Source organism: Arachis stenosperma, chromosome 7 (genome assembly GCF_014773155.1).
Source record: "Arachis stenosperma cultivar V10309 chromosome 7, arast.V10309.gnm1.PFL2, whole genome shotgun sequence".
NCBI lineage: Eukaryota > Viridiplantae > Streptophyta > Magnoliopsida > Fabales > Fabaceae > Arachis > Arachis stenosperma.
In genome coordinates this window covers 32,317,720-32,344,771 of record NC_080383.1, presented here as the reverse complement: position 1 = coordinate 32,344,771, position 27,052 = coordinate 32,317,720, and the positions used below count along the sequence as shown (strand labels likewise).

At 28.2% G+C, this 27,052-nt stretch overlaps 2 protein-coding genes across 2 annotated transcripts; both read left to right on the top strand.

The window, feature by feature from the left end:
• The first annotated feature begins 4,635 nt into the window (after positions 1–4,635).
• On the top strand, positions 4,636–5,856 carry LOC130939671 (transcriptional corepressor SEUSS-like). The gene has a single exon (XM_057867760.1). It carries the CDS (start codon positions 4,636–4,638, stop codon positions 5,854–5,856), a length of 1,221 nt encoding a protein of 406 aa, XP_057723743.1.
• A 4,997-nt stretch (positions 5,857–10,853) lies between these two features.
• On the top strand, positions 10,854–12,468 carry LOC130939670 (uncharacterized). The gene is made up of 4 exons (XM_057867759.1): positions 10,854–11,168; positions 11,244–11,353; positions 11,951–12,245; positions 12,322–12,468. Exons 1-4 carry the CDS (start codon positions 10,854–10,856, stop codon positions 12,466–12,468), a joined length of 867 nt encoding a protein of 288 aa, XP_057723742.1.
• Positions 12,469–27,052: the final 14,584 nt, after the last annotated feature.

The following is a 27,052-nucleotide window of genomic DNA, read 5'->3' as shown; positions in this document are numbered from 1 at the left end:
AGGGGGAAGAAGAAGGAGAAGAATTAGGGTGGGGAAGGGTATTTGCCATGTCATCAAAACGCAGTTGCCATGTCAGCACTGTGCTTACCGGAAATATGCTCCGGTGAACTCGTGGGTACGCTTGTCAAATTTTAAAATCTTTTAAGGACCATTTTGTCAATAACAATAGTGAGGTACCAAAATGTCAGCGTTTGAATCTTTCGGGTACTGATTTGGTCGTTACCTCTTTATTTTATATAGACTCTTTCATTATTATCTTAAAATAATAAAAGAACTTCACCCTAATCCTACCAATAATATACCTGCCCTGTCCTGTAACCTTTTAAATTAATATTTTTTTATTAACTTATATATATATATATATATATGAGTAAATAGTCAAATTGGTCCCCGAAAGATAGTCCGATCTTCAAACAAGTCCCCGTAAAAAAAAAATAATAAAATTTGTCCCCGAAAAATTTAAAATTGGTAACGTTAGTCCTTCTGTCAGTTGGATGATGACGTGTCACGTTAAGTGCCACGTGGCATATGATGATGTGGAGGGCTAATGCCACGTGTCACAAGATGATTGGTTGACATGTCAGATCGGTGACACCTGGCATGCCACGTGTCAGGTCAGTGACACGTGGCATGCCACGTGGCACTTGACATGTAAAAAAGTTATTTATAATCAAAATAGTCCTTGAAAGTTCAGACGTAAGTCATTTTCATCCCTAAAATTTAAAAAATTAATCAAATTAGTCCTTATATAATTTTTTTATTTTTTCTTGATAATATTAAATTTAAAATATTTTTTGATACTACTAATTTTAATAGAAATGTAATTGACAATAAAAAAATTAGTAATTGTATCTTTTCTTCTTAAAAATTTGTTCAATAAAATTATCTCTCTCCTTTAATTCTTGTTAAAATCTCTCTTATTCTTTTCTATTCTAAAACATTTTTCTTACATTATTACATTTTGCTGGAATATATATATATATATATATATATATATATATATATATATATATATATATATATATATACTCAAAATTGAAATGTATGTATTTGTTACCCTAAATAAAGTTATATGCTCAAAATAAAAATTTATGTATGTTAACCTAAACAAATTTAATAAAAATTTATACATCTTTTTTTTTCATTACGTTATTACTTTCATTTAGATTAACATACATAATGTAAGAAAAAGGTTTTATAATAGAAAAGAATAAGAGAGATTTTGACAAGAATTAAAGGAGAGATATAATTTTATTGAACAAATTTTTAAGAAGAAAAGATATAATTACAAATTTTTTGATTGTCAATTACATTTCTATTAAAATTAGTAGTATCAAAAAATATTTTAAATTTAATATTATCAAGAAAAAATAAAAAAAATTATATAAGGACTAATTTGATTAATTTTTAAAATTTTAGGGATGAAAATGACTTACGTCTGAACTTTCAAGGACTATTTTGATTATAAATAACTTTTTTACATGTCAAGTGCCACGTCACGTGGCATGCCAGGTGTCACCGATCTGACATGTCAACCAATCATCTTGTGACACGTGGCATTAGCCCTCCACATCATCATATGCCACGTGGCACTTAACGTGACACGTCATCATCCAACTGACGGAAGGACTGACGTTACCAATTTTAAATTTTTCGGGGACAAATTTTATTATCTTTTTCTTACGGGGACTTGTTTGAAGATCGGGCTATCTTTCGGGGACCAATTTGACTATTTACTCATATATATATATATATATATATACACTGAACGAATATGAATACTTAAATAGATATATCTATACCTCAATCTCATCTCCTTCTAAACATAAATTTATCTCAATTAAAATTTATTTTTGTACGGGTCGAATAATTATTCGTCCCAATTGAGTCGGATAGATATAGATTGTCCGTCATCTCTATTTGTTTTTAAAAAGAAAACAATGAAATTTAAAAATATATGAAGTGTTTTATGCTAAATTAATTTAAACGAAACTGCAAATTGACCTTGTCAAAATCGATATCTTTCTTTATTGTAATGATAGAAAGATAGAATTTGAATTCTAATCATCAGAGTTGTTTTATGTTGATTCAATATAGATATACTCGCATGCATTCTCATGGTTGTTTAGTATATCAATCAATAAAACCATTGAAACCAAATTGTCACTGTGATGCACTACTTGTCACTTTAATAGCACTATGACTTAGGCAAATCAACCAAAAACTTTTCCATCTTTCATTAACAATGATTGTAAAAAAGGAGGCCAATACAATATTTTAAGAAAAGTAATTTTCAAACATCCAAAAGAATAAAAGAAATCTCTATCAAAAGTCAATAGAATAGTAAGTTTTTTTTTTCTTTATAGGTTAAATTACACAATTAGTCCCTACACTTTTAGTGAAATTGCAAATTGGTCCCTATAATTTAAAAGTTTATAATTAGGTCCCTGAAGTAAATTAAAATTTGTAATTAGATCCTCAATAACGTTTACCGTAAAAAAAATGCACATTTACCATAATGTCCTCTTCTTCCTCTTTTTCTCCTTTTTTTTTCTTCCTCTTCTCTTTAGAATTTTTCTGTTATTCTTTTTTAACAACAACAATAGGGCTTCAACAACAACAATCCCAGAAAAATAACATTTCAACAAATCAAACAATCAGAAATTCAACCCAACAACCAAATCAACACACAACAACAATAAAATCAAAAAATAAATCAAAATTAGAAACTGGAGCAGTCACAAAAATAGAAGCAGAGGCAGTAACAGAAGAAGAAGCAGAGGCTTAAGCAGAAGAAGAAGCAAAGACAGTCACAGAGGAAGAAGCAGCGCCGGCAGGGTCCCCCTCCAAGCTTAGCCGGCGCCGTCCCCCTCCCTCTCTCCCCCCTTCCCCCTCTTCCTTTCCCCTTTTCCCTCTCCCTCCCCTCCCCCTTCACGTTTCCTTTTGGCTCCCCCTACCCCCAACCCCCAAAACGCGTTTCCTTTCCCCCACCCCACTCTTTCTTGTTGCTGCTATGAGTTAAAATTTCAGATTCAGAAAATTGAAGAAAAATATGAGGTCTAACATTTCAAGCAGAAGCAGAGAGAAAGGTTGAGTAAGAATAACAGAAAGAGAAGCTTTGAGAGCTTGAGAGGGAGACAAGAGGTTGTCTTCCCTGGAAAGGAAGCAAACAACATCAACCATGCACACTTTGCCAACGCATCTACAGCACTCTCCTCCTTCTACTTCTCCTTCTTCTTGGAGATCCAGATTTCAACAAAATGAGGTTTACGATGGAGTTAAGTTTCCCGATCCAAAACCTCTCTGACTTCAACAATGTCGTAGAAGCCTTCGGCTGGGAGGAGTTCCCCTACCACGGTGGCGCCGCTCCCCACAGCAACGTTATTTGCCGTGTGTTCACCACCAATGAATCTCCACCGAAGCCGTTCCCGAAGTAGCCCTCACAAGAGCAGGTAAGAAAAGAGAATTAGCCATGACTTTGAAGAGTGATGGTGCGATTGTTGTTGTTGCTGTGATCTTAAGAGAGGAGACATGAGCGTAAAGAATTGTTGTTGTTCCTTCAATTCATGACGCTGGGGAGGGGGTGGGATGAGTTAGGGATTTTTTCTCTGTTTTGGAAAGTGGAGAAGTGACAGTGAGAAGGCTGAGGAGGGGGTGGGATGGGTTAGGGATTTTTTTGTCATTTTTAAATAGTTAAATTATAGTGTTGGTCCCTATATTTTTACTAAAATTGCAAATTAGTCTTTACTGTTAAACACGTGCAACTCACATGCTTAAAATAGCGAATATACTGAGGAATATTCTGTTAAATCAAACGGTGTTTGAACGGTAGGGACCCAATTATAAATTTTAATTTTTTTCAGGGACCCAATTACAAATTTTTAAACTATAAGGACCAATTTGCAATTTCACTGAAAGTGTAGGGACTAACCGTGTAATTTAACCTTCTTTATATTATATCTTTTTTTTTTTCGTTAGTTTTAGAGTTTGACACACTCACATAAGCTAGCACGTACAGAATATAATTATGATATGACATATAATTTAAGACTTAAGAGTGTTCAGGATGGATGGATTTGAATTAAAAAAAAAATTGAACCGAATAAAAAGAAAGGGAGTGTTGAGTTTGGTTTATAAAAATAAATGAAATCAATTTTTATCTTTCACATGATATTAAATCAATTCTTATGAGAACTTATATTTTGATAGGATTTAAATAAATAAAGGAAGCAAATCCCAAAAAATCTGAAATCAAAAATTAATTTCTGATATTTAAAATAACGTAATATTTGATCTTATCATTAGATTGTTTTTAAAACAAAACTACAAACACATTGGATAAATTTGACTTTAGAGTTATTTTAAAACTTTAAGATAATTTGATTTAATTAAAATTTTAATAAAAGATGAAAGCAATTACCGCTAAATGCTAGCAAATTTATTCAGTCCGATATATCATATCTTTTTGGAAGTTCCAAAAACAATGTTTTTATACAAATTAAATCAACTCCAATTAAGAAAAAGATAAAGATCTCTCCCAGAATACAATTCAGAAAACATGAACACAAACAAATCACCCATTGTTCTCACTATAAATTTGTTTCTTTTATCAGCAACAAGAAGAAAATAATCTCGATGCAACCCTCTAAAGAAGTAGCTTCTACTGCTGCAAATTTCAACATGTTGAACCATCAACAACAATGCTTGAGGGGTATGCCTCAACAACAACAACCGCCAGTACCACAAATTCCAGTGCAATTCCAACAACAAAGAAACATTCTTCCAATCTATCAATCCGGAGTTTGTGCAAAGAAGATGCAACAATTTGTCCATTGCCAGCAGCGCCGGCCGGCCGACAACAACATTATCTTCTGGAAGAGATTTGTGGCCGAGCTTTTCGCTCCGAATGGTAAGAAGAGCTTCTGTTTCTCCTTGTATCCAGGAACAAAAACCAGAGCCAATTTTTCCCTTGGTAGTATGAAAAAATGTGATATATGCAAGAAGAATCCTGTTAATGGCTATGAAGCGTGTTTTGATGTTCTTCCAAGGCTTTTAAAGGTGAAATATGAAAGTGGACTATTGGAAGAGAGGCTTTTTACCGACATTCCCGGCGAATTCAGAGACCCTTCTGGCTACATTGTTCTGGTCTGTAAGAAAGCAAGAAGAGAAAGCTTGTTCGACAAGTTTCGCGTCGTCCACGAAGGTTCCATTCGAATAGTCTTCTCCCCTTACATCAAGATATGTTCTTGGGAATTCTGCGTGACGCACCACGAAGTGTTCATTAGCAGAAGCCATTTGGTTCCTAATGTGAATCAAATTGGTGATGCCATATCAAAGTTCCAGAATTTCGCAGCCAATAATAATGACAACAATAATGTTACTGCTGAGGAGTTTCAAGAAAGTAGCAATAAGTTGGTTGCAGTAACACAAGAATTGGCTAAGAAATTGGAAGTTCCAATGCTTGATGATTATTCGGGGTTTGCTAAGAGCTATGTTAGGTGCCTTCAATTAGCAGAAGTTGGGAACTTGATGAAAGACGTGATTGATTTCAGCATACGGAATAAGATTGGACCTATCGAAAGCTTGGCCAAATTTCCCAAGAAACCTAGAATTGGTGATCATGGTGAAGATCAATTGCAGCAACAACAACAGCAGCATCAAAACGGGAATCATGATTTGAATAATGGTGGTAGGAACAATGGACACACACCTGGTATGCAAATTGGTTCTTCTAGCAATGGTACCTTAGCCACGTCAAGCACTGTTCAGATTCATAATTCAGTTGATTCTAGGGTTCGAAATTCAGTGAATGGTGAAGAGAATGCTCCGATTCAGCCCCCTAATTCCCTCCCATAACTGGTGTAGCGGCGTGCAACTGATTTTGGATTTAATTCCTCTGAAATAATGCGACTTTTAAATGGATCGATCGATTGATAGAATTTGGTAAGATTTTTTATTGAAATAAAATAAAAAAATTTATTATTTTCTAAAATTCTATTTTTTAACTTTAATTTTTCAAATACGATTTTTTTTATTCAGGGCGAGTTGCCGCACCCGGCAAACTCTATGTTTTTTTTTTATAGAATTCGCTTAATTGCCGGCGAACTCTATCCCTAGCAAACTGCACTTCAATTTTTTTCAAAACCCACCAAACTCAAATTTTTAAGTTATTATTCTTGTGTATTCTTGTGTATTTCTATGTACACTTGAGATGATGATAATAGTTGCCATTGTTCATTATGAAACTTAAAAGTTTGAATTAACCATTTTTTTTAATATTAAATAAAATTGTATTTAAAAAATTAAAATTATAAAATAGATTTTTGAAAAATAATAAATTTTTTATTTTATTTTAAAAAAATCCAAATTTAGTATCTTTATTTAGTATTTTATACTCTTCCAACAATAAATAATATAGCTATATTTTTTGTAGTCTCAAATTTTTTGTTATAATTTAGCTCAAATAGTATAACAATAATAAAATTTTATTTCATTAGATGCGATGAATTACATAAATCAAGCAATTTTATTTATGTTTAAATTTTTATTTATCATTTTATCTAAAATAATTATATCGTGATTTAGAGAGTTGAGTTTTATATTAGTTATGATTAAGATGCTTATAAATTTTTAATGCTTATTAATGTTAACACGTTGACATTGACATATCCAATTAATTAATTTTCAAACGAATACTTTGTAGATGTATGTTTTTCGAATAAGATTGGAATTAACTGATTCAATTCATAAATTGAACCCTTTATTTTAGAAAATTTTTTAGAGTTAAGTCTCAAAGTGGTTTCTGAACTTATATCTCTCAAAGTGATCTCTAAAATTAATAATTACTCAAATTCGTCTTCAAACTTATATTCCAAGATTTATAATAGTCCTTAAAATAATTTTTTTGTCTCTGAAATTGTTATTCGGGACTCATAATAGTCCCTAAAAAAATTTTCGTCCATCCTTAGAATTAGAAAGGAATAAAACGACGTCGTTTTATATTTAAAAAAAATACAACTCTCTCCCCTCTCTCGATTTCCTTTTTCCTTTCCTCTTCCCCAATCTTTTTTCACTTTTCCTTTCCCTTCCTTTTCTACACTCTCCTTCTCCATTTCCAGTTCCCTTCTTCCTTTCCCTTTCACATTTTCTTTTCCCTTCCCCACCCCTCTCAATTCTCCTTCCTCTTTTTCTACCCCTACCTTTCCCTTCCCCTTCCCCTTCCTCAATCCTAGTTTTCTTTCTCCTTTTCTTTCTACGGTTCCTTTTTTCTTTTCTAATTTTTTTCTCTTTTTTTCTTTCACGCTCCCCTTCTCTTTACCCAATTCATCCCCAATTTTCCTTTTCTTTTTCCTTTCTCTTTCCCTAATCACTGTCAATAAGAAACAGTATTTTGTAACTGTTTAAGTAACTCAAAAGAAACAAAATAATAATTTGTTAATTCACAGAGAGAGATAATAGAAGATGAAAAGAATTACAGAAGGCAAACTTCTTGCGGACGTTACCTCTCTTGCCGCCGTCTCCCCCTTTCGTTAATTTATTTTTGGGCCATTGTAGCACCTCCTCTCGTGCATGTGCTTCTGCTTTCCTCTGCTCTGGTGGCCTGCTTCTTCCTTCTGCTCCGCCGATCTGCTCTGCGTCTTCTTCCCCCATTTATTCTTTTTTTGGGTACTTATATTTTAATTTTTGTTGTTGATCGATGTGATGTTGTTGCATATTTATTATTGCAACTGCTATGATTTATAAAAATTTTTGTTATTTGAATCAAATTATTGGCTTGAGCATGATTATCGGATGTCTACATAAACTAATATAAATTTGATAGTTTAATTATTGTTTGTAATAATGATGTTGTTGTTGTTACTGTGAATTTGAAGAAGAAGAAGAACAAAAGGGTGAAGAAGAAAATCGGTAAAGATAAATGGGGATTATATTTTTTATATATAAATACAAAACGACGTCGAGTTGGAGTTTAGGATTTATTTTTTTAAGTATAAATATAAAACGATGTCGTTTCAGTCTTTCCGATGATAAGGATGGACGAAAATTATTTTAGAGACTACTATGAGTCTCAAAGTATAAGTTTGGGGACGAATTTAAGTAATTATTAATTTTAGGATTACTTTGAGACTCGAGTGCAACTTCAGGGACCATTTTGAGACTTAACTCATTTTTTATAATAAAATAAAAAAAGATTTCGCCAAATAAATTATTCGGGGTTTAAATTCCCGAATACGTTTTGTTTTTTGGAATTTCAACTAATTTCATCACGCTTCCAGCAAACCTTATTATTTTTGTAAGATTTGGCAATCTTGATGAATTTCACTAGCCGTTTCATAAATATTAGACTGGGTGAGAAAAAATAATAGCAACTATTATCATTGTCTTTAAAGTACATAGAAGTATACAAGAATACACAGGAATAAGTCGTATTTTTTTGGAAATAATGATTTTTTTTATAATAGAAAAAAATTCTTGTTAAATTAATTTAGTCATGTGTACCTATGTATTTCTGGAGACCATGATAATGGTTGCCATTGATGCTGGCGATGTTGTAGAAGTCGTGCTTGTTATCTGTGTACCTTTATGTACTCTTATGTACTTTTAGAAACGATGATAATGACTTAGCAATATGAGTTTTGTTCTCAGCCAGTTTTTAAAGAGAAGAGTAAACTACCATTTCTACCCATAAAAGTTGAGCTGCTGACAAATCTACCCACGGAAAAAAGAAATTATCTAATGTACCATCAATAATGACATCCATGGGATGAAACTAACCAAATGTTATTTCGGTGTTGACTCCGTTAGTGACGCTCCCTACGTGGCACACATCACAGCATTATGTGGCCTGGGGGCTTCATACGTGGATATTGTAATTTATTTTGTTTTAAAATATAATTGATGGTTAATTATTTTTAAAAAAAGAAAAATTAGAAATCAAGAGTTAGCAAACGTATATTTGTTCGCGCGTTTCACAAAACAGAGGTCAGAGCCCTAGGAGAAGCAAACTGTTCTTCTTCTTCACTCGAAGAAAACGTTCCGTCGCATTTGTGTGTGGGTTAGCTACTGACGATAATCTCTGTATTGAAGATAAGGTGCTTGTTGGTATGGAACATCTCACCTATTGAAAGTGCGTGGTGTCATCCATAGGTAAATAATAATCTTTTATCTCCCTGTTATCAATTTTTAGATTTTGGATGCATGGTTGTGGATATGGGGTTTTGATTAGGGTTTGTTTGTATTGGCTATGATGTGGTTGTGAATTGATTTTGTTCTCTGTGCATGTCTATTTACAGATGGCTATTATCCACATTACGTTGGTTATTAGTCATAGAAAAAAATTTGAAAAATGTGATGATGGCAAACTGGCATACATTGGGGGTGAAAAAATGAAGATTGAACGAGTGAATGTGGATACCTTAAATAAGTTCTTTATAAATGACTTAGTAAAGGATATAGGGTACACTGATATGAGCGAGTTTTACTGGCTGGATCCTGGAAAGGAGTTGGATGGTGGGTTGAAGTTTTTTAGACTTGACATGGATGTGGTGACATGTATGAAGCAGACATTGCTAATGGGAGGAGAATCGATGTGTTCACTGAGTATCCAGTTAACCTTCCTGAGTTCACAGAAGAAAACAATAATCTTGAACCAGATGTTGAGATTTTAACTATTACTAGGACCCCAGTTAAGCACAGACCCAAACACTGTACTAGGAAAACCCCAACCCCAAAGAAGAAGGGAAATAGACTATTGAAGTTAAGTGAAATAAAAGGAGGTAATTTTCACGACAATGACCCTGGCATGCCTGGACTGGATGCCAAACACAAGATGATGTGCTGGACAAAGATCTCCAACCTACCACAAAAAGTACACAACAACCAGAAGTAACTAGTGATCAACCAAATGTACCAATGTAATTACCAAAAGTAACCTTCCAAGAGCCACCAAGCACCATTCAGCCCCCAAATGCACCCACCCAACCCAATTTACCTACATATCAACCCCCTCTATACCGTCGCAACCATTAGAGAAGACTCCTCCATACCCTCAACCATCACATATACCAGTTGCAAGTGAAGAAACTAGACACCAAAATCCAGTTTCTATAGAGTCAGTTGCTCCCATACTTGATAAAAGCAATGTAGAATTTGTTGAGGTTTTTATACAATACATTCCAACAGCCTTGTAATGAACCGGACTCTCAAGAGCATAGCATCCAAAATGAGGAGGAAACACCCGGTGAAGGAGGTCAACCCAGCAGTTCACAGCCCAAACTAGATATAAACCCAGAACTTGGTGGTGGGAGTCAAAAGAAGAGGAAGAGACGGTCAACATTGAGGCCTCCTCCATCAGAGAAAACCTTCGTACTTAAGCAGGATCCAAATAAGCATCCTTCAATTTTTATACCTGTGGAGGGTGAAGATATGTCGGAGGCATGTGCAGGCATGCACTGTTATGAGTTGGAAGAGTTGGATTCTATTGCAAGTGATAATGAAGATAGTCAGTAAGCATCATTTCCTTAAGCGAATGTAGATGCTCCAGTTAGGAAAGTAAAATTGGAGCTATGCATAGGGTTTGAAAATCTAAAACATTTCAAGAAGGTAGTTAGGAAGTACAACATCAACATAGGCCGAAGCATATTCTTTCCAATAGTGGATTCAACCAGGTGTAAGGCCATATATTATAATGACGATTGTCCATGGTAGATATACTGTACAAAAAGTGGTATCCATTAAGCTTTCAAATGAAGATGTTCAATGAACATACATGCAGCAGAGTTAATAAGAATAAATCTGCAGATGCAAAGTAGGTTGTTGAGGAGTTTGAGAATAAGATTCGTGATCATTCAGACATGAGCCAAAGGCAGGCACAAGACTTTTTCATAAAAGAGTATGATGTAATAGTCAATGAAAGGAAGATATACAGGGCTATGGTAAAGGCAAAAGAAAGAATTGAAGGGTCAGAAATAGCTTATTATGCACTTCTTAGGGACTATTCCAATGAAGTTATAAGGACCAACCCTGGTTCTATTGTAAGGATCAGCATTGATTATGTTGAAGGGACTGGACATAAATTCAAAAGGATATACATATGTTTAGAAGGTTGTAAAAAGGGATTTTCGGTTGACTGCCGGTCTTTCATAGGGTTAGATGGTACTTTTCTAAAGGTTACTATCCTGGACAGTTGTTGACTGCTATCGGCCACGATGCCAACAACCATATATACCCTATATCATATGCAGTTGTGGAATGCGAATGCAAGGATAGTTGGAAGTGGTTTCTGGAACTTCTCCAAGAAGACCAAGATGACGCAGCAATCAATAGATTCAACTTCATATCAAACATGCATAAGGTAATTAGTGACTTCTTATTCTTCAGGAGCACATCACAGATTTTGTGCTATGCACATATGGCAAAATTTTAGAAAATAGTGGAGGATACAGAACTGAAAATGGCAATGTGGAGATGTGCCATGGCCACAACCTCTCAAGAGTTCACTACTGTCATTGATAGGATAACACTGATTAATCCCCATACTTGGGAGTATCTGAACAGGATCCCCCCGAATCAATAGAGTAGGTCTGATTTTAGCAAATACCCAAAATCTGACAATTACACGAACAACAATTGCGAATCATTCAATTCTAGGATCAAGAAAATGAGAGAAAAAGCCTATTATAACTATGCTAGAAGAGGTGATGTGTTATATGATGAGCATCATTGCTAGAAACAAGAAGGTCTTGGTGGGATGTAACAGAGTCATCACTCCTGTGTAGCAGAGTAGGCTGGAGAAAGAGAAAAGGGAGAGCAACAAGTGGAGGTCATTTTCCACTAGAGATTATCCTGGACATATATATGAAGTACAGTGCTTGTCACACAAGATTTTGGTGGATATTGAAAAGAGGACTTATAGTTGCATATTTTGGCAACTGACTGGGTTGCCCTGCAGGCATGCATGTGTTGCCCTTTCATACCAGAATAGGAAACCAGAGGAACATTCACATAACTGGCTCTCTATGGGGGCATATAATAGCAAATACCAGTTTGTTATCCACCCTGTTCTAAGTCAAGAATATTGGCAGCATATTGATCTACCTCCTATATTACCCCCAATATACAAGAAGCAAATTGGGAGACCAAAGTTGAAAAGAGACAAAAAGAACGACAGACCAAAAGAACCCACCCCAGATCTTCATAGGACTCCCAAAAAATATGGCCCCATCATCTGCAAGTATTGTCTAAAGGTATACCATACTTCACACTCTTACATTATTTGTATGTTGAATGTCCATGTTTATTTTCATGCCATCTGTATTGCAGACTAGACACAATAGTCGTAGCTGTTCCAAGAAGAATGAGACCATGGCTGGGAGTGCTGGAGAACAAACTTCAAGTCAATACCCTTCTACTGGTGGGGCTACTGTGGATGATAAAGAAGAGACAACAAGACTGGAGGAGATGTTCTGAGAGGAAACACTAGAAGATGTTGAAGCAGCAGCATCTCAACCCCTCCCCAACAGTGAGTCTAGTAATATCTTTTACAACTTTATTTTATAAGTTATTTTTAATTATGATACTCATATATACTAATTGTGGCAGGAAACTCTTCCAGTTTCTCAACCTGTTCCTGATCCAGTAATGCCTCTTTCAGTTAGGTCACCAACTGTAAAAAGACTCTCCAAGAAGAGGAAGAATCTGAAAAGACCACCATCAACTACTCAGCAACCACCATGTGCTCAGACTATTGTCAGGACACCAACACCAAATGTGCCATCATCAGTTAGTCCATCACCTCCAACTTCTCATGTACACCCACTTTGTGACACCTCAAATCATGCAAGCTGCCTCTTAGAGCACTACTTCAAGGTTCATGGACTTTATGTCAACTCCCGCAGTTAGAGGATCGAGCTCAACTAGGTGGCTGCATCCAGTCTTCCATCCACCAGCAAAAAAAGGGTCAACAACTACACACTTAAAAGAAGGATCAAGCAGAAGCAGCAACTCTACTCCAAATCCATGAAGCAAGCGTGTTTATATTATGTTATTTTATTGGATCTGTAGTTTATGTTATAATTGTTGGATATGTCACATACTTTACTCTATTTTGCTTATGTTTTAGTTTTCGGTATGGATTCATAATCATAGTTGATACTCATACTTATAAGTTGAATGTTTCAGTAACTCAGTTACTACGTACATAGCACGTTATTTTGCCTCTCTTTCATGTTATTTTGGATTACTATAAAAACTAAACAAAAATACCAATTAGTAATGGATATTTTTTGTAAGTTATATATTTTGTAAGACTACATTTGACATTTCTTAGATTTGTCATGTGCACAAATGTCAGACTCTGAATCGAGCATGGATATTTTTGTCATGATCATAGATTAATAATTACTTAGACTTAAAACCTTCTGAAAATCAAATACACAAAGCACACAAGGTTATACACCACCACCATTGATATAATCACAAGTCACAATCTAAGTCTATTAACTTCAGCTTCAATTCTCCCTAACTTCATGAGCATCTTCACTTCAGCCTCAGCCTCAAGAGTGGAGTAAAGAGTCTTCGCCTCGACATTGGTATATTTTCGAAGAATTTTGTTAATATAAGGCTAGGGTTCGTGTTTGGGATGAGAGAAGTTTTGAATTTGAAAAATTTTGGGGTTTAGGGTTCATTATAACAGTTAAACAGCTCAGCATGCCACGTATGAAGCTTCCCAGGCCACGTAACGCCGTGATATGCTACGTAGGGAGCATCACTAATGAAATCAACGCCGGAATAACAATTGGTTAGTTTCGTCCCACGGATGTTATTATTGATAGGTATATTAGGTATTTTTTTCGTAGGTAGATTTGTTAGCGTTCTCAACTTTCATGGATAGAAATGGTAGTTTATTCTAAGGAGAATTTAGATAAAGTTAACCGAGAATACAGCAAACTCTATAAAATTATAAAAATTCGACAGGGATGCGACGAACTCATTCTAAAAGAAAAATACATTTTGAAATATGAGAAATACGAAATAATAGCCACAAGCCTAGTCTTAGTTTTGAAATAGCATTTGCGGTTATTCCAAAGTTTTATTATAAAGTGAAATATGAATATAGTGTTTTGGAAGAGCTAATTAATTAACACACACCGTAAGTATACTTTCTCTCCTCACCTTGTTCTTGATTATATTGTGACAAGGTGATTTTTGAAAACTTTTTCTTAAAAGAAATTTTTCAACTTTTTTGTGTGATCACCGTCTACAATTTAAGAATGATTGTAATTTAATCTAATAATGTTATAAACAAATAGAAATATTAGAGATAAAAATAGAGAGTTAGTTGATGTTGGCTCAAGTTTAAGACTAAGAAAAAATATAGATTACTTAATACTAGAAGTGACAAAGGAGGTAGTTTGTTTCTCCCTATCAAGACTTGTCCCAAAACTAGAGTGGATTGCCAAGTAAAATAAATTTAAAATGCTAGCCATTATCTCACTTTATGGTTGATTGGTGAGTTAGCAGATTAGTTCGTTTAACATTTTAAAAAAAATAGTTATAGTTAATCTTAAAAAAATAATAATTAAAAATAAATTAAAAAAAGTCAAATTATAACATCATTTTTTATTATTTTTTAAATTTTTAATTTTAATAGAATTGTTTAAAATAATATTTATTAATAGAATCATTTTTATTTTGAAAAACAAATTACATGATTTGAATATATATAAAAGTGTAAAATAAAATAAACAAAATCAATAACTAAAAGAAGAATAAAAAGAAAAAAAAAAGTATAGGGACATAGTTATAAAATTTGATATGATATATAAACTTAATTAAAAAAAATATAGAGGCTTAATTGAAAATTCAGTAAACTATACGGACCAATAAAGTAATTAAACCTAAAAATTATATAATAGTTAGTTTTTATAGCATTAATCACTTTTTATTAAAAAAAAGCTTTGGTCCGACAGACTTGTCATACCTTGTCAAAACCCGCAAATTTAGTGATGTAAGCTTGGCGAGCTTTTTTATTTAGCGAGTTTTAAATTCTAGTCCATCTCATTTTTTTTACAAGTTCAACGAATCAATTCGCATGAATTCAGTTTGTTTTGTTATTTTTACCTAATATTTAATACATTTTTTTTAAATATATATTTTTATATTTATCACATTTCATCAGGAAAAAAATTTGAGGTATTATAATATAATTTTTAGAAGAGAAAATCTCAATGTATCCGAATTTTGAAGAAAACTAAATTCAAGATATTATGGCATAACAAAGCAGACAAGACCAATTAAAAACATATAATACAACCACCACCTTTCAACAATTAAAGTGATCAATTACTTATTATTAGGGTGTGTTCATATTTAAATAAAATCATTTATTTAATATAATTCAAATTAAAAACCGATTAAAATCACATTGATTTGCATTTGATCAATTTTATTTTTAACAAATTACTTCTGTTAGATCATATTTAGGATTTATCTTTTAAAATTGATCAAATATAATTCAAATTGTACAATAATTTAATATTTTACTTATAATATATTTAATTTATTATATATTTTTATTTTATTTATATATTATTATTTAGTAAACAATTTGTGTATGTAAATTTTATCATATTACCAACTTAAATTTACTTCTATTTTTAATAATAAAATAATAAAATTTTATTTTTTTAAAATCGAATAAACTAATTAAATTCAAACCACAATAGTTTTTTTTTTTTTTTTGGTGACTAAACCACAATAGTTTGAAATGATTTGAACTGGATATAAAAATAAAGTCAAACTAATTTAACCCCAACAACAAATTAGCCCAACAAATTATATCTTTTGGATCAAATTATTATTATTATTTTCAAAATCGATCTAAACTACTTTGCGATTTAGTTTGATAATATTTCTACTTTTCAAAAGTAACTTAATAAAAACTAGCTTTTAAAATATAATTTTATAAAAGTTGTAATATTTATGTTTGATAAATTAAATAAAAAGTAGTTTTAATAAGCATAAACAACAATAATTGTATTGGTAAAAGAGTTTTTAAAATTAAAAGAAAATTTTTAATTGACATAAATGTAAATTAAATTTTGAAGTTAATTTAGTATCCAGTTATATTAAATTTTTTAATTTTTATAAGTACAAATCAACTGTAAAAATTTACATTTTATGTGCTTTCAAAAGCATCCCTATGTTTTAAAATTGCATGTATAAATATATGATCTTTTTAATGAGACATAAAATTCGATCTAGAACGTTTTGATCATTAAATAGTCTAATAACAAAACATATTTTTTAAGTTTTTTAATAATTACTAAATAGTTCTTATTTAAATTTAATTACAACATAATTCTTTATATATTATTTAATTATAAAATTTATTGTCTATTTTATAAATTATTATTTTATTATTCTTCTATCATATTTATTAACAATTAGAAATAAAAAAAAACAACAAAATAGATCTTTTCTTGATCGTAATAAATATTTTGACAATCGTAATCAATTAGAATTTTATCCTCGTTACATTTGTGAAATTGTATTTGTTGGCAATTCAATTGATTGGATGTACAATATAACCGACTGAATATCATAAGACGGTATGACTTTTTTCAGAATTCAATCCATTAGAAGTATAACACAATTGATTGATTTGCGCTTAGAATGTGATTTTTTTTTTATTCAATCGATTGGTTGGTCGTGTAACCCAATCAATTGAAGTATTCAACACAATATGAGTTTTTCCAACATGGTCTCTATACTTTATTATTTAGTGTTTAGCAAACTTTTATAGTAAAAATAATACTAAAAAATATATATTTTTAAACACTATAATGTACTTTTTTTTAAAATTTTTACATAAAAAATATTTTAACATAATAAATAAAAATAATTTTATATTATTATATTTAAATATAATTAATAAAAAAAATCACTTAAACTTTTTTTAATTAACAATTCATCCAAACAAATTCTATATCTATCTATTACTCGGGAAAGAAGTGATGAGGACTGTTTGTTGTCGACTTAATTTGGAGTCTCAATTATTTATTTATGAATTAGTATATGTTTTCGTACCTTTTACGGGATAATACATAAAATTATATTAAAAATTATATTAAAAAATTAAATAATATATATAGTAATTATTATTATTAATATTTTATAAAATTATAATTAAAATCAAACTCTCAAAATTTTTAATATTAAAATATTAAAAATAATTAGTATTTATCTTAATCAATTTGAGTTTGTTAAGTGATCATCTCACTCGTCCGCTTAAACAACTATTAGGAGTTAGAATCTCGTCTTGTGTATATAGCAATCTATTGGCTAGCGATAAACCCTTAATAAATGAAGTATCAATACGTGGTTAGACTTGGCAGGAGTTTCCGAATACGCGGGTACCCGACCCGTCCATACACGGATGGAAAGGGTAATAACTTGACTCGAGTCGGGGCAGATTTTGCTCAAGACAGGGTATGGTCGGGTTTAGGATGTACCCGCCCCGAATATATACATATAAACACTTTTTAGAAATTAGGATTTGTCTCACATCACAGATGATTCATAGCTTCAGTCTATACTCTGTAGCCATACAAGATAAACTCAGTCATCCTTACCCAAAATCTTCTTCTTCTCGACTTCTTCACAAAAAAAAATCGCATAGCTCCCGTCATGTAGTTGCTGAGTCCATCGCCGCCTACCTATTCACAACTCCCATCTTTCTTCATAGCCAGGGACGGACCCACGTTTAATATAGAGGGGCATTTGCCCCCACAAATTTTTTTAAAAAAAATTAATACTTATTATATTATATTTGTCTCAAAATAAAATATAAATAGTTATTTTATATTTTATGTTAAAAAATATTTTGTTAAACTTAACACATAATAATAATTATATTGTTAAATTTGATTTAGTATGAAAAATAAATAAATACACTCAAAAAATAGTGATAATTAATTATATTATATTAGTTAATTAATTAATAATTAAATTAAAACTTAGTTTTCTAATTAAATATAACTTAAATTATTAGTGATTTTTAAAAATTGTTTAAGATAAAAAATATATTATTTATGTATTAATATACTGTAATTATTTTGGTTAAAAAAATTATTTATACTATAAAAATTATAATAAGTAGATTTGACAATTAAATATGAGATAATGAAAAATAAAACAATTGTTTAAAAATATATATAAAAAAATAATATTTAATCATATTAAAAATAAAAACAAGTCCTTATAAATATTTTTTTGTTATTTTAAATATTATACTATATATATGAAATTATATTTTTATTATTTTAAATATTATAATAATGATTGTGTGTATATTTCTAGTTCTTATCAATATGTATTAGATAGTTCTAATTTTAAATTTTGAATATATCTAAACTAATTTAGATTGGTCAAGTGATCAACTTAGTCGTCTGCTTAAGTAAGTATTGAGGGTTCGAATTTTGTCTCGTATGTATAGCAACTCGTTGCCGACCAATTGTAGATTCTTAAATGGAATTCAAATTTATGACAAATTAGTCCTTAACTTGTTGAGTATCGTGGGAAGCAAAAAAAAATATTTATACCTAAATTTTATTATATTTCTGTCCCCATTACTAAATTTTTCTAGGTCCGTCACTGTTCACAGCTTATGTCATCATCTCCTGCCGAGTCCCTTTTCTCTAGGTAAATTTCCCTCTCTCTCTCTCTCTCTCATTGTGAGTCTGTTAAATTCTTCTCTTCTTCTTCCACAGACTCATCACTTAGTCGCCTTCGCTATGAGCCCGGACGTTACTGTTGCAGTTTCATCTGAGTCTGTCACCGAATAAAATAGAATTTTTATTCAAGTTAAAAATAGACATGCATAAGATCATTTTTGCATATAATTTCTGAATTTTCTCATCCAAATTTAATCTATATGGTTGAGTATTTTAGTATGGGATCATCGTGGTTTTGTTATGACACTAATGTGATAAAAATTTCGGTAATTTCATAACTAATATATGAGATAGACCAGATTATTAAAGTAATAAGAGAAATAACATTCAGATTTGCGCGTAAAATTTATAAGAGGTTATCTTAGGAAAATATATATTTATAACCAAGTAGAAGATCGTTAGGAAATTATTATTTCTTAATATATTTATGGATAATACATATATTAATTATAATCGTAAATTAAGTAATTTCACATTAAATGACTTATATAACAGTGATCTCATTTATTGTCATAAATGTTGAATTAAATAAGTCATTATTACTTTTGATTTAGATAAATGAGATTAAAATCATAAATACTATTTTATTTGAGTTTTAGGGTTTAATGAGTGTCACACTCAAATATAAATAATGACTTTAGAATTTTGGTCTCCAATACATCAAACTCGCCTTCATAGCTCTTTTCCCACAATAAAATTGTGATTCAGCCCTATAAAAAAATAAAGAAGGTTTTGGTTGACGAAGATCAAAGAACCACAAGAGCCAAGCTCTCTGATCTCAATCATACTCTCGAATGAAGAGACGCTTCCGCGCTCTTAGACCATCTCCAATAGGAAACTCATCCCAATTCCTATTTATGGCCTACCTGTCATAAAAAGTAACTCCACATCAGCTTTTGCGTCATAACTGTAAATAAGAACTCAAAGCATCTCTCTCTTCTCTGTCAGGAGGAACTAACTTTAATCCTTATTGTGGTCCCACTTAATTAATTAATTAAAATACTTAAATTAATGTAATTAATTTTTTTCAATTATATAAATTACATTTATAAATTTAAAAATAATTCACTATTAAAAGATATTAATATTAAATAATTTCATATATAACAATAATACACAATATATAATTCGGAATCACACTAAATTGTAAAATTACTTAATACAAAGAAAAACATAATTAAGCTCTATAATTGACGATAAGCATTGTTAAATAATTAATATAAATTATTAATTAAATAAAAATATCAGTATTTCATATAATTAATTATTATCATTATTATTGAATTATTTTTTATTTAATTATTTAATATAACTATTTAATTAATTAACATAACTATTTAATTAATTAACATTTTATAGAATTATTTATTTTTTACATAACTTGCCAAATGGCAAGTGTTGATTGGCGTCCCTATTTAGAGGGACTCCCTCTTCTTGAAATTAGTAAGGGAACTCACTTTCAACCCACTTCAACGCTCCAATTCTTCTTTCTCTCTGACACAACAGTAACCGGGCTCCAATTTTCTTCCCGTTGGAGATGCTCTTAGTTATATTTTTTAATGACTTAATATGGATAATCTTGAGGTTGAGAAATCCTAATATTTTTAGCTAAAATAAAAATTTTATTCAATCAAATAATAATAAATAATTTTATTGAATTAAATTATATTAATGTGATCATTGGATGATAAAGAATGTTAGAAAAATAAATAAATAATATTTTAAGAGTATAAAAATATTAAATTGTCATTTCAATTTACTTTTTTAATCAACGATCATAAATATCTTAAATTAATTAAATTTTACAAAAATTATACACCTAAAACTATTTGATTTTTTCAAAAATCTTTTAAAAATACAATGGTTCGAGAGGTTGACTATTGAGAATTGAATATAATATTTCTAAATTCGTATTTTTAATAAAAAGATGTACTTAGTTCTATCCATCCTAAATAATTCTATATTCACTATTACTTATCCATCTAAATAATTCTAACATTGATAGAATATTATTCTTAGATGCAAAAAATTTAAAATATATTTATTCTATTTCAAAAATTAATATTCATATTTAACTTAGAATTCCAATAAATATGACAAAAAATATTATATCTTTTAGTTAAAAAATTAAAGTAAAATATCTATAAATATATTTTTATGCTTTAGCTTTAGATTTTTCAAAAAAATTTGGCAAGTTAATGGAATCAAATCATATTTCTATAACATATATAAGAATGTATATTACACATAAATAAAAAAAATTAGGTATAGTAAGAACAAATACATAAATTAAAATAAAATTTAGAAAAATAAGAACCAATAAAATATAGAAGGAAAGAAATATAAATAGAAGAGAAATAAAATTATTAGATGAAAGAGAAATAATTTAATAAATTTTATGTGTATATAAAAAAAGAATAAAAAAAAATATACAGTACTTTATTTAATTTAGCAAGATTTATGGAAATGAACATATAGAATAAGAGAATAAAAAATAATAATAAAAAAAGCTAAACATCTGAATTAATATCAAAAAATAAAAAATAATGATAATCTATCATAATCTTAATCTTTTAATATAATTAATTAATAATAATATAATTAGTTTATCATAATCTTAATATAATTTTTTAATATAATTAATTTTAATTAAATAATCAAATAAATTGAATATAAATATATCTGATCTAATCGTATAAAAAATAGTAAATTTTTTACAATTAGACATATTATATATATATTGAGAATAAAACATCACTTTAAAATGAGATTATTATTAATGATATATAAATATTAAAATTATATTAATACATTAATAGAAATACATTATTATAATAAAAAGTTGTAAAAATTAAAATAAATAAAATTTATTAACTTTAATTAGTTAAATTAGCATAAAATAAAAAATAGATGATTAATCATATTAAATAAATTAAAAAAATATTACTGAACAAAGTAAATATCATAATAATTATATTACTAATTGAAAAATAATCTATTTAATCAATTCAAATTTTTATTGAAAATAGAGAACTAAATATTATCAATGAATAAAAATAAATAGGATATAATACATTAAAGAATAATGTTGGTAGTATAAATAATAAAATTAAATTATTATATACAATTTTTATTTTTTACTAACATTATTAATGGTAAAAAAACTAATTTTAAATAATCCTAATTTATATTTTACAACATAATTAAAGCACAATTTATAATTTTTTATTTTGTGATTAATTAATATTTTTAAAATTTTTTGGTTAAGTTTTCTGTATTTTATGATTGATAATTTTTTTATACAAAACACAAATTTATGATGAATTATTACAATCATAATTAATTAAAAAAAATAAAAATGATAAAAAATCAAATAAAAGATAAAAATAGAGTAAACATTTATTTTGAAACTAAAAATTTGTTAATTGTGCTAGAAATTCTAAAAATTTGTATCTTATTATATAATTAATTTTGTTTACTCACTTCAACTTTATTATTCATTTATTATATTTAAAAAAGTATATAATGTCACACTTATTTTTAAAAAGATGAAGCTCTTCAAATACACGATATAATATATAATTTAAGAACAATAAAATAAAAATATCTAAAATTTTATAATAGTATTTGAAATTTTCAATGACGATAATAAAAAGTGTTTAAATCGACCAAATGAATTCAATAGTTATCCTTTGCACATCTTATTTAAATTTCAATCTTAAAATTTACTTTTATCTTTTTTTTTCTAATATAAATTATTTTTGACAAAAAATAGAGAAAACAAATTAATTTATTAGACCAAAAAAATATCCGATCAAAAAATTATTATAAGGTGATTTATAATTAGAGAAGAAAAGAATAAAAGTATTAATAATAATTAAGAAAAAGAAAGAAGCTTGTATTAAAGAATGTTAGAAAAGAAATAATAAAGTTCATATTAATAATAATAATGCTGAGGAATGATGTTGCTGCTTTAGGCTTCTAACCTTTGTTTTTGGCTATCTTTTTTTCTGTTCTTTGCTTCTTCTTTTTTTAATTATCAAGTCATAAAAAAATAAAGAACAATTCAAGAAAACGAAAACAGCAAGATCGAAAACAGTAAGATCAATAGTAACTATACAAATCAAAATACATAGGAGAAAAACAAACTATTATATGATAGAATTAACATAATATATTTTATCATTAAATAAACAAAGTTAATGCACAACAAAATTACATGTAAAGAGAAAAAAAGAGTTAAAATATTCAAAGTGATAAAAAGATTATTTTATAGAAGACTATAAAATAATGAACTTCTAACTAAATTAAACTGTACTTATTATTATTAGAAATGGTAAGAGAGAGCAACAGAGAAAAGGTGTGTGTATTCAAGTTGTGTAAAATGATACAATATAGAAGGGTATTTATAGGTGCTAAGAGAATCGAAATAATAAAGACGTAATATCCTATAATAAATATTTAGATATGTTAAATGTTAAATAATGCTAATTGATCTAATTGATCCTAATTATACTCTATTAATTATATTCAATTAATTGATATACATAATATTAAATAGTGTGATACTTAAATATCTCAATTAGTTGATATAATTAATTCACCATAATGAATTGTATTTAATGAATTAAAAGAAATAAATCAGGAAACATTCTAAGAACATGTCACGTCAATTTTATCATTAAGTGCAAAAATCTAATTTTTTTATATAATAGAATAAATAGAATAGATAGATATCTCATTATTCGTTATTTTAACTTATCTATTATATATATTTATATTTACCACTCAATATATTAAAATACAATTTATATATCTAGATAAGAATTACATAGATATTTAATTAAAAGAGTATTTAATTTTTTAAAATATAATAACAGTTTTAATTTCTTTGATTTTTCTTTTTATATTTTTTTGTGTGTTTTTTTAAATAAAAAACAAACCTATAGTAAAAATAGGAAGAGATTGTAGTATTTATTCAAGAGGGAAAAAACAAATATAATTAAAATTCATATATTTAAAATGTATTTGAACTTTGAAAAATGATATGAGACATAAGAATATACAAACACTTGGCTTCAATGAATCTATTTACATCATTCAGCTCAGTATTTTTTAGCTTTCTATTTTCTTCTCTTCTATTTCATATGAATTTATTAGTGCCAAACATGCATCACATAGAGTATTTTTTAACTCCATCCTAATCCATATATTATCTTTGCTAAACAAAATATAAAAAGAAAAAAAAGACAGTAAATAAATTAAAGTTATTATTATTTAAAGAGACAGTAAATATATTAATATTTTTGTATTTTAAATTAATTAAGATCTAAATGAAAGATAACGTTAAATTAAAAAAGTTAAATTAAAATTAACTCAAACATTGATATTTAAATTATAAAAAAATTGATTTTCATATTTTATAAAATATCATACTGGCGGTAATTGTAAATATGACGCTACTTAAAATTAAATAAAGTAACACAGACAAAACAAATAAAAAATAAAAAATAACTTAATCTTGTATAAAATTTACCTATAAAATTCTGTACCAAAAAATGAATTTAATTTTAGTATATTAATAATATAAAATATTTTATATAATCATTCAATTCAATTAGATTTATCTATTTAGGTCATTATTGAAAAATAAATTTAAGATACCAACATACAATTACTTTAAATTAAGGAATAATTATCAATATTATATAAGGGATACACTTTTTCACTAAGAATGATTGCCATAAGGAATAATTTTCTAATTTTCTATACTAATATTAGAAAGTTTATATAATACTATATAATAATATTATCATTATCAATACTATATGATATCAAAACAAAAAAAATCACCATGCCAATATAATATTATCAATATTATATAAATTATCTTTGCATTTATTTTTTTGTGCATATATAATATTTAATTAACACATTAAGACATATATAATATTTTGTTAATACATATATAATATAAAGTGATTTACAAATTATTTTATTGAATATTATAAATTAGAGTGATTTATAAATTATTATTAATTCGTATATAATGTATAATTAAATTTAATGAATTTAATTAGAATAAAAAATAAATTATTTATTTTATTTCAGACTTTATAAATGAATAAATTTAATTAACTAATATAACAAATTATAATTAATGTAGTAAAATTAATTAAGTGATATATATTATAATAAATTATATTAATATTTAAATATCTAATCAAATCAATTAGCTGATATAATTAAGTTATAATAATAAATTGTATTGAATGAGTCAAAATAATTAAATTGAAAAACACTCTTTGGAACATGCCACGTCAGCTCCATCATTTAGTTGTCAACTTGATTTGGAGTCTCAATTATTTATTTATTTAGATACAAACCCTAAATTGTTTTTCCTCTTTAGTTGTCAACTTAATTTGGAGTCTCAATTATTTATTTAGGGCAATTTACGTTATTAAATTGTTTCATCCTCAATATTACGCAAATGCATTGTTTCAAAATTCAATACGCAAATACGTTGTTTTACAATTCTATATAAACCGCTACTGGTAGTAGCGGTTTACAGGTGTGCATAAACCGCTATAATCAGCCGCGGATTATGTGTGTGCGTGTGTGAGGGTAAACCGCTGCTGACAGCAGCAGTTTACGTAATATTAGATTTTAAAATAATACATTTGCGTAATATTGAGAGTGTAACAATTTAATAACGTAAATTGTCCATTTATTTATTTAGATACAAACCCTAAATTGTTTTTCCTCTTTTGTTGTCGACTTGATTTGGAGTTGCCATCTCCAAAGTTAAAACAGGGAAGAATTCCAAGGAGTGAAGCACGTGCGGTTACAAAAACAAACAGTTAACTTGGACCCTTTTGGCGCTCTCTTCCCAATTAAAATCTTTTCTTTACAAAAGTGGCAGTGGTAGAGGTACTTGGGAAATGCACCACCTCGTAGATTTACCATGTCCATGCCAGCCCAGCCTCTTCTGTTGGATTGACTTGCGTTTGACTTCAAGGGTCAACTTCATTTTTCGATTTAAAATAAAAATAAATAAATTTTTAATCTTTTCAGATATTTAAATTTTTAATATTCTCAAAATCTAGACAAATTAATTTTTTTTGTTCATTAGACCCAACAAAAAAATCAAACATAATTTCGATTATATTGACTTAACCAATACACAGATATGCACATAAAAAATTTTTTAAAATAGGACAAATTAAACTACAAAATTAATATGTTTAAATTTTGACAAAATTAAAAAATTTAAATATATTTTTAAATCCTCTGATATTTAATATCCTTTTCTATTTTGTTTTTCATTAATTCACGATAAAGAATTTTACAATTTAACTTTCAACATTCATATCTGATATTTAAATGTTCATGAACCAAAATGTCAAAGACTTATTTATACTTTTTTTGTTTCGTTTTACATTAATTCGCGAGAAAGGGTTTTACAGTTTTACTTTTAACATTCGTATCTACTGTGTAGAATATAGAGTTTAATGATGTTTTAGTGACTTTTTTCTATATGGCGGACATTATTAGCAGCATCGTTGGCCTCTTTGTTTTGTTTTGTAATGTTATTTTGTTGGTTTCTTGATTGAATCTATTCGGCCATCTCTTCAAGGAACACAAGAACCCGAGGCAGCCATGGAGCTAATGATGTCCACCTAAGTAAGGAATCTTATGTGTAAGAAAACTACCAAAATATAGTATTTGAAATCCAGCACACATTTCTTTTGAATTACGAATAATAAATTTTTAAAATATTTAAAAATATAATAAAAATAATAATATATTAAATATATTTTTAAAAAATATTTTTAAAAGAAAAATTTATAAAGTAATTAATAAATAAGAATTTAATTATTATTAAATTTGTAATTTCTATAATACATGAGTTTCATAATATTAATTTAAAAGTAATTAGGTTCTTATTTTTTATTTAATTTTATCAATTTTTTAATTTAAACTTTAAAATTTAGAGAAATTTGATCATTATAAAAATATTTTAGAAATCAAATTTTAATACAAAACTTTTGCAAATATTATTAAAAATATAAGACTTTTTATTTTTAAAATTTAATAATTTTACGTCAAATAATTTTTTATGAATAATCAAAAGCTTTTGCAAATATTATTAAAAATATAAGACTTTTTATTTTTAAAATTTAGTAATTTTACGTCAAATAATTTTTTATGAATAATAAAAAATTGTTTAAAATAAAAAAAATTAGAGATCAAATTTTACTTTGGCTCTGTTATATACATTCTAAATAATTTTATAAAAATTCAAATCAAATATATAA

Bases quoted from the DNA above. Each gene is read 5' to 3' on its own strand.
- LOC130939671 (XM_057867760.1), top strand. From the start codon at position 4,636: ATGCAACCCTCTAAAGAAGTAGCTTCTACTGCTGCAAATTTCAACATG.
- LOC130939670 (XM_057867759.1), top strand. From the start codon at position 10,854: ATGAGCCAAAGGCAGGCACAAGACTTTTTCATAAAAGAGTATGATGTA. The intron at 11,169-11,243 runs GTTACTATCCTG...TATCATATGCAG, and splicing joins TAGATGGTACTTTTCTAAAG to TTGTGGAATGCGAATGCAAG. The intron at 12,246-12,321 runs GTATACCATACT...TCTGTATTGCAG, and splicing joins TCTGCAAGTATTGTCTAAAG to ACTAGACACAATAGTCGTAG.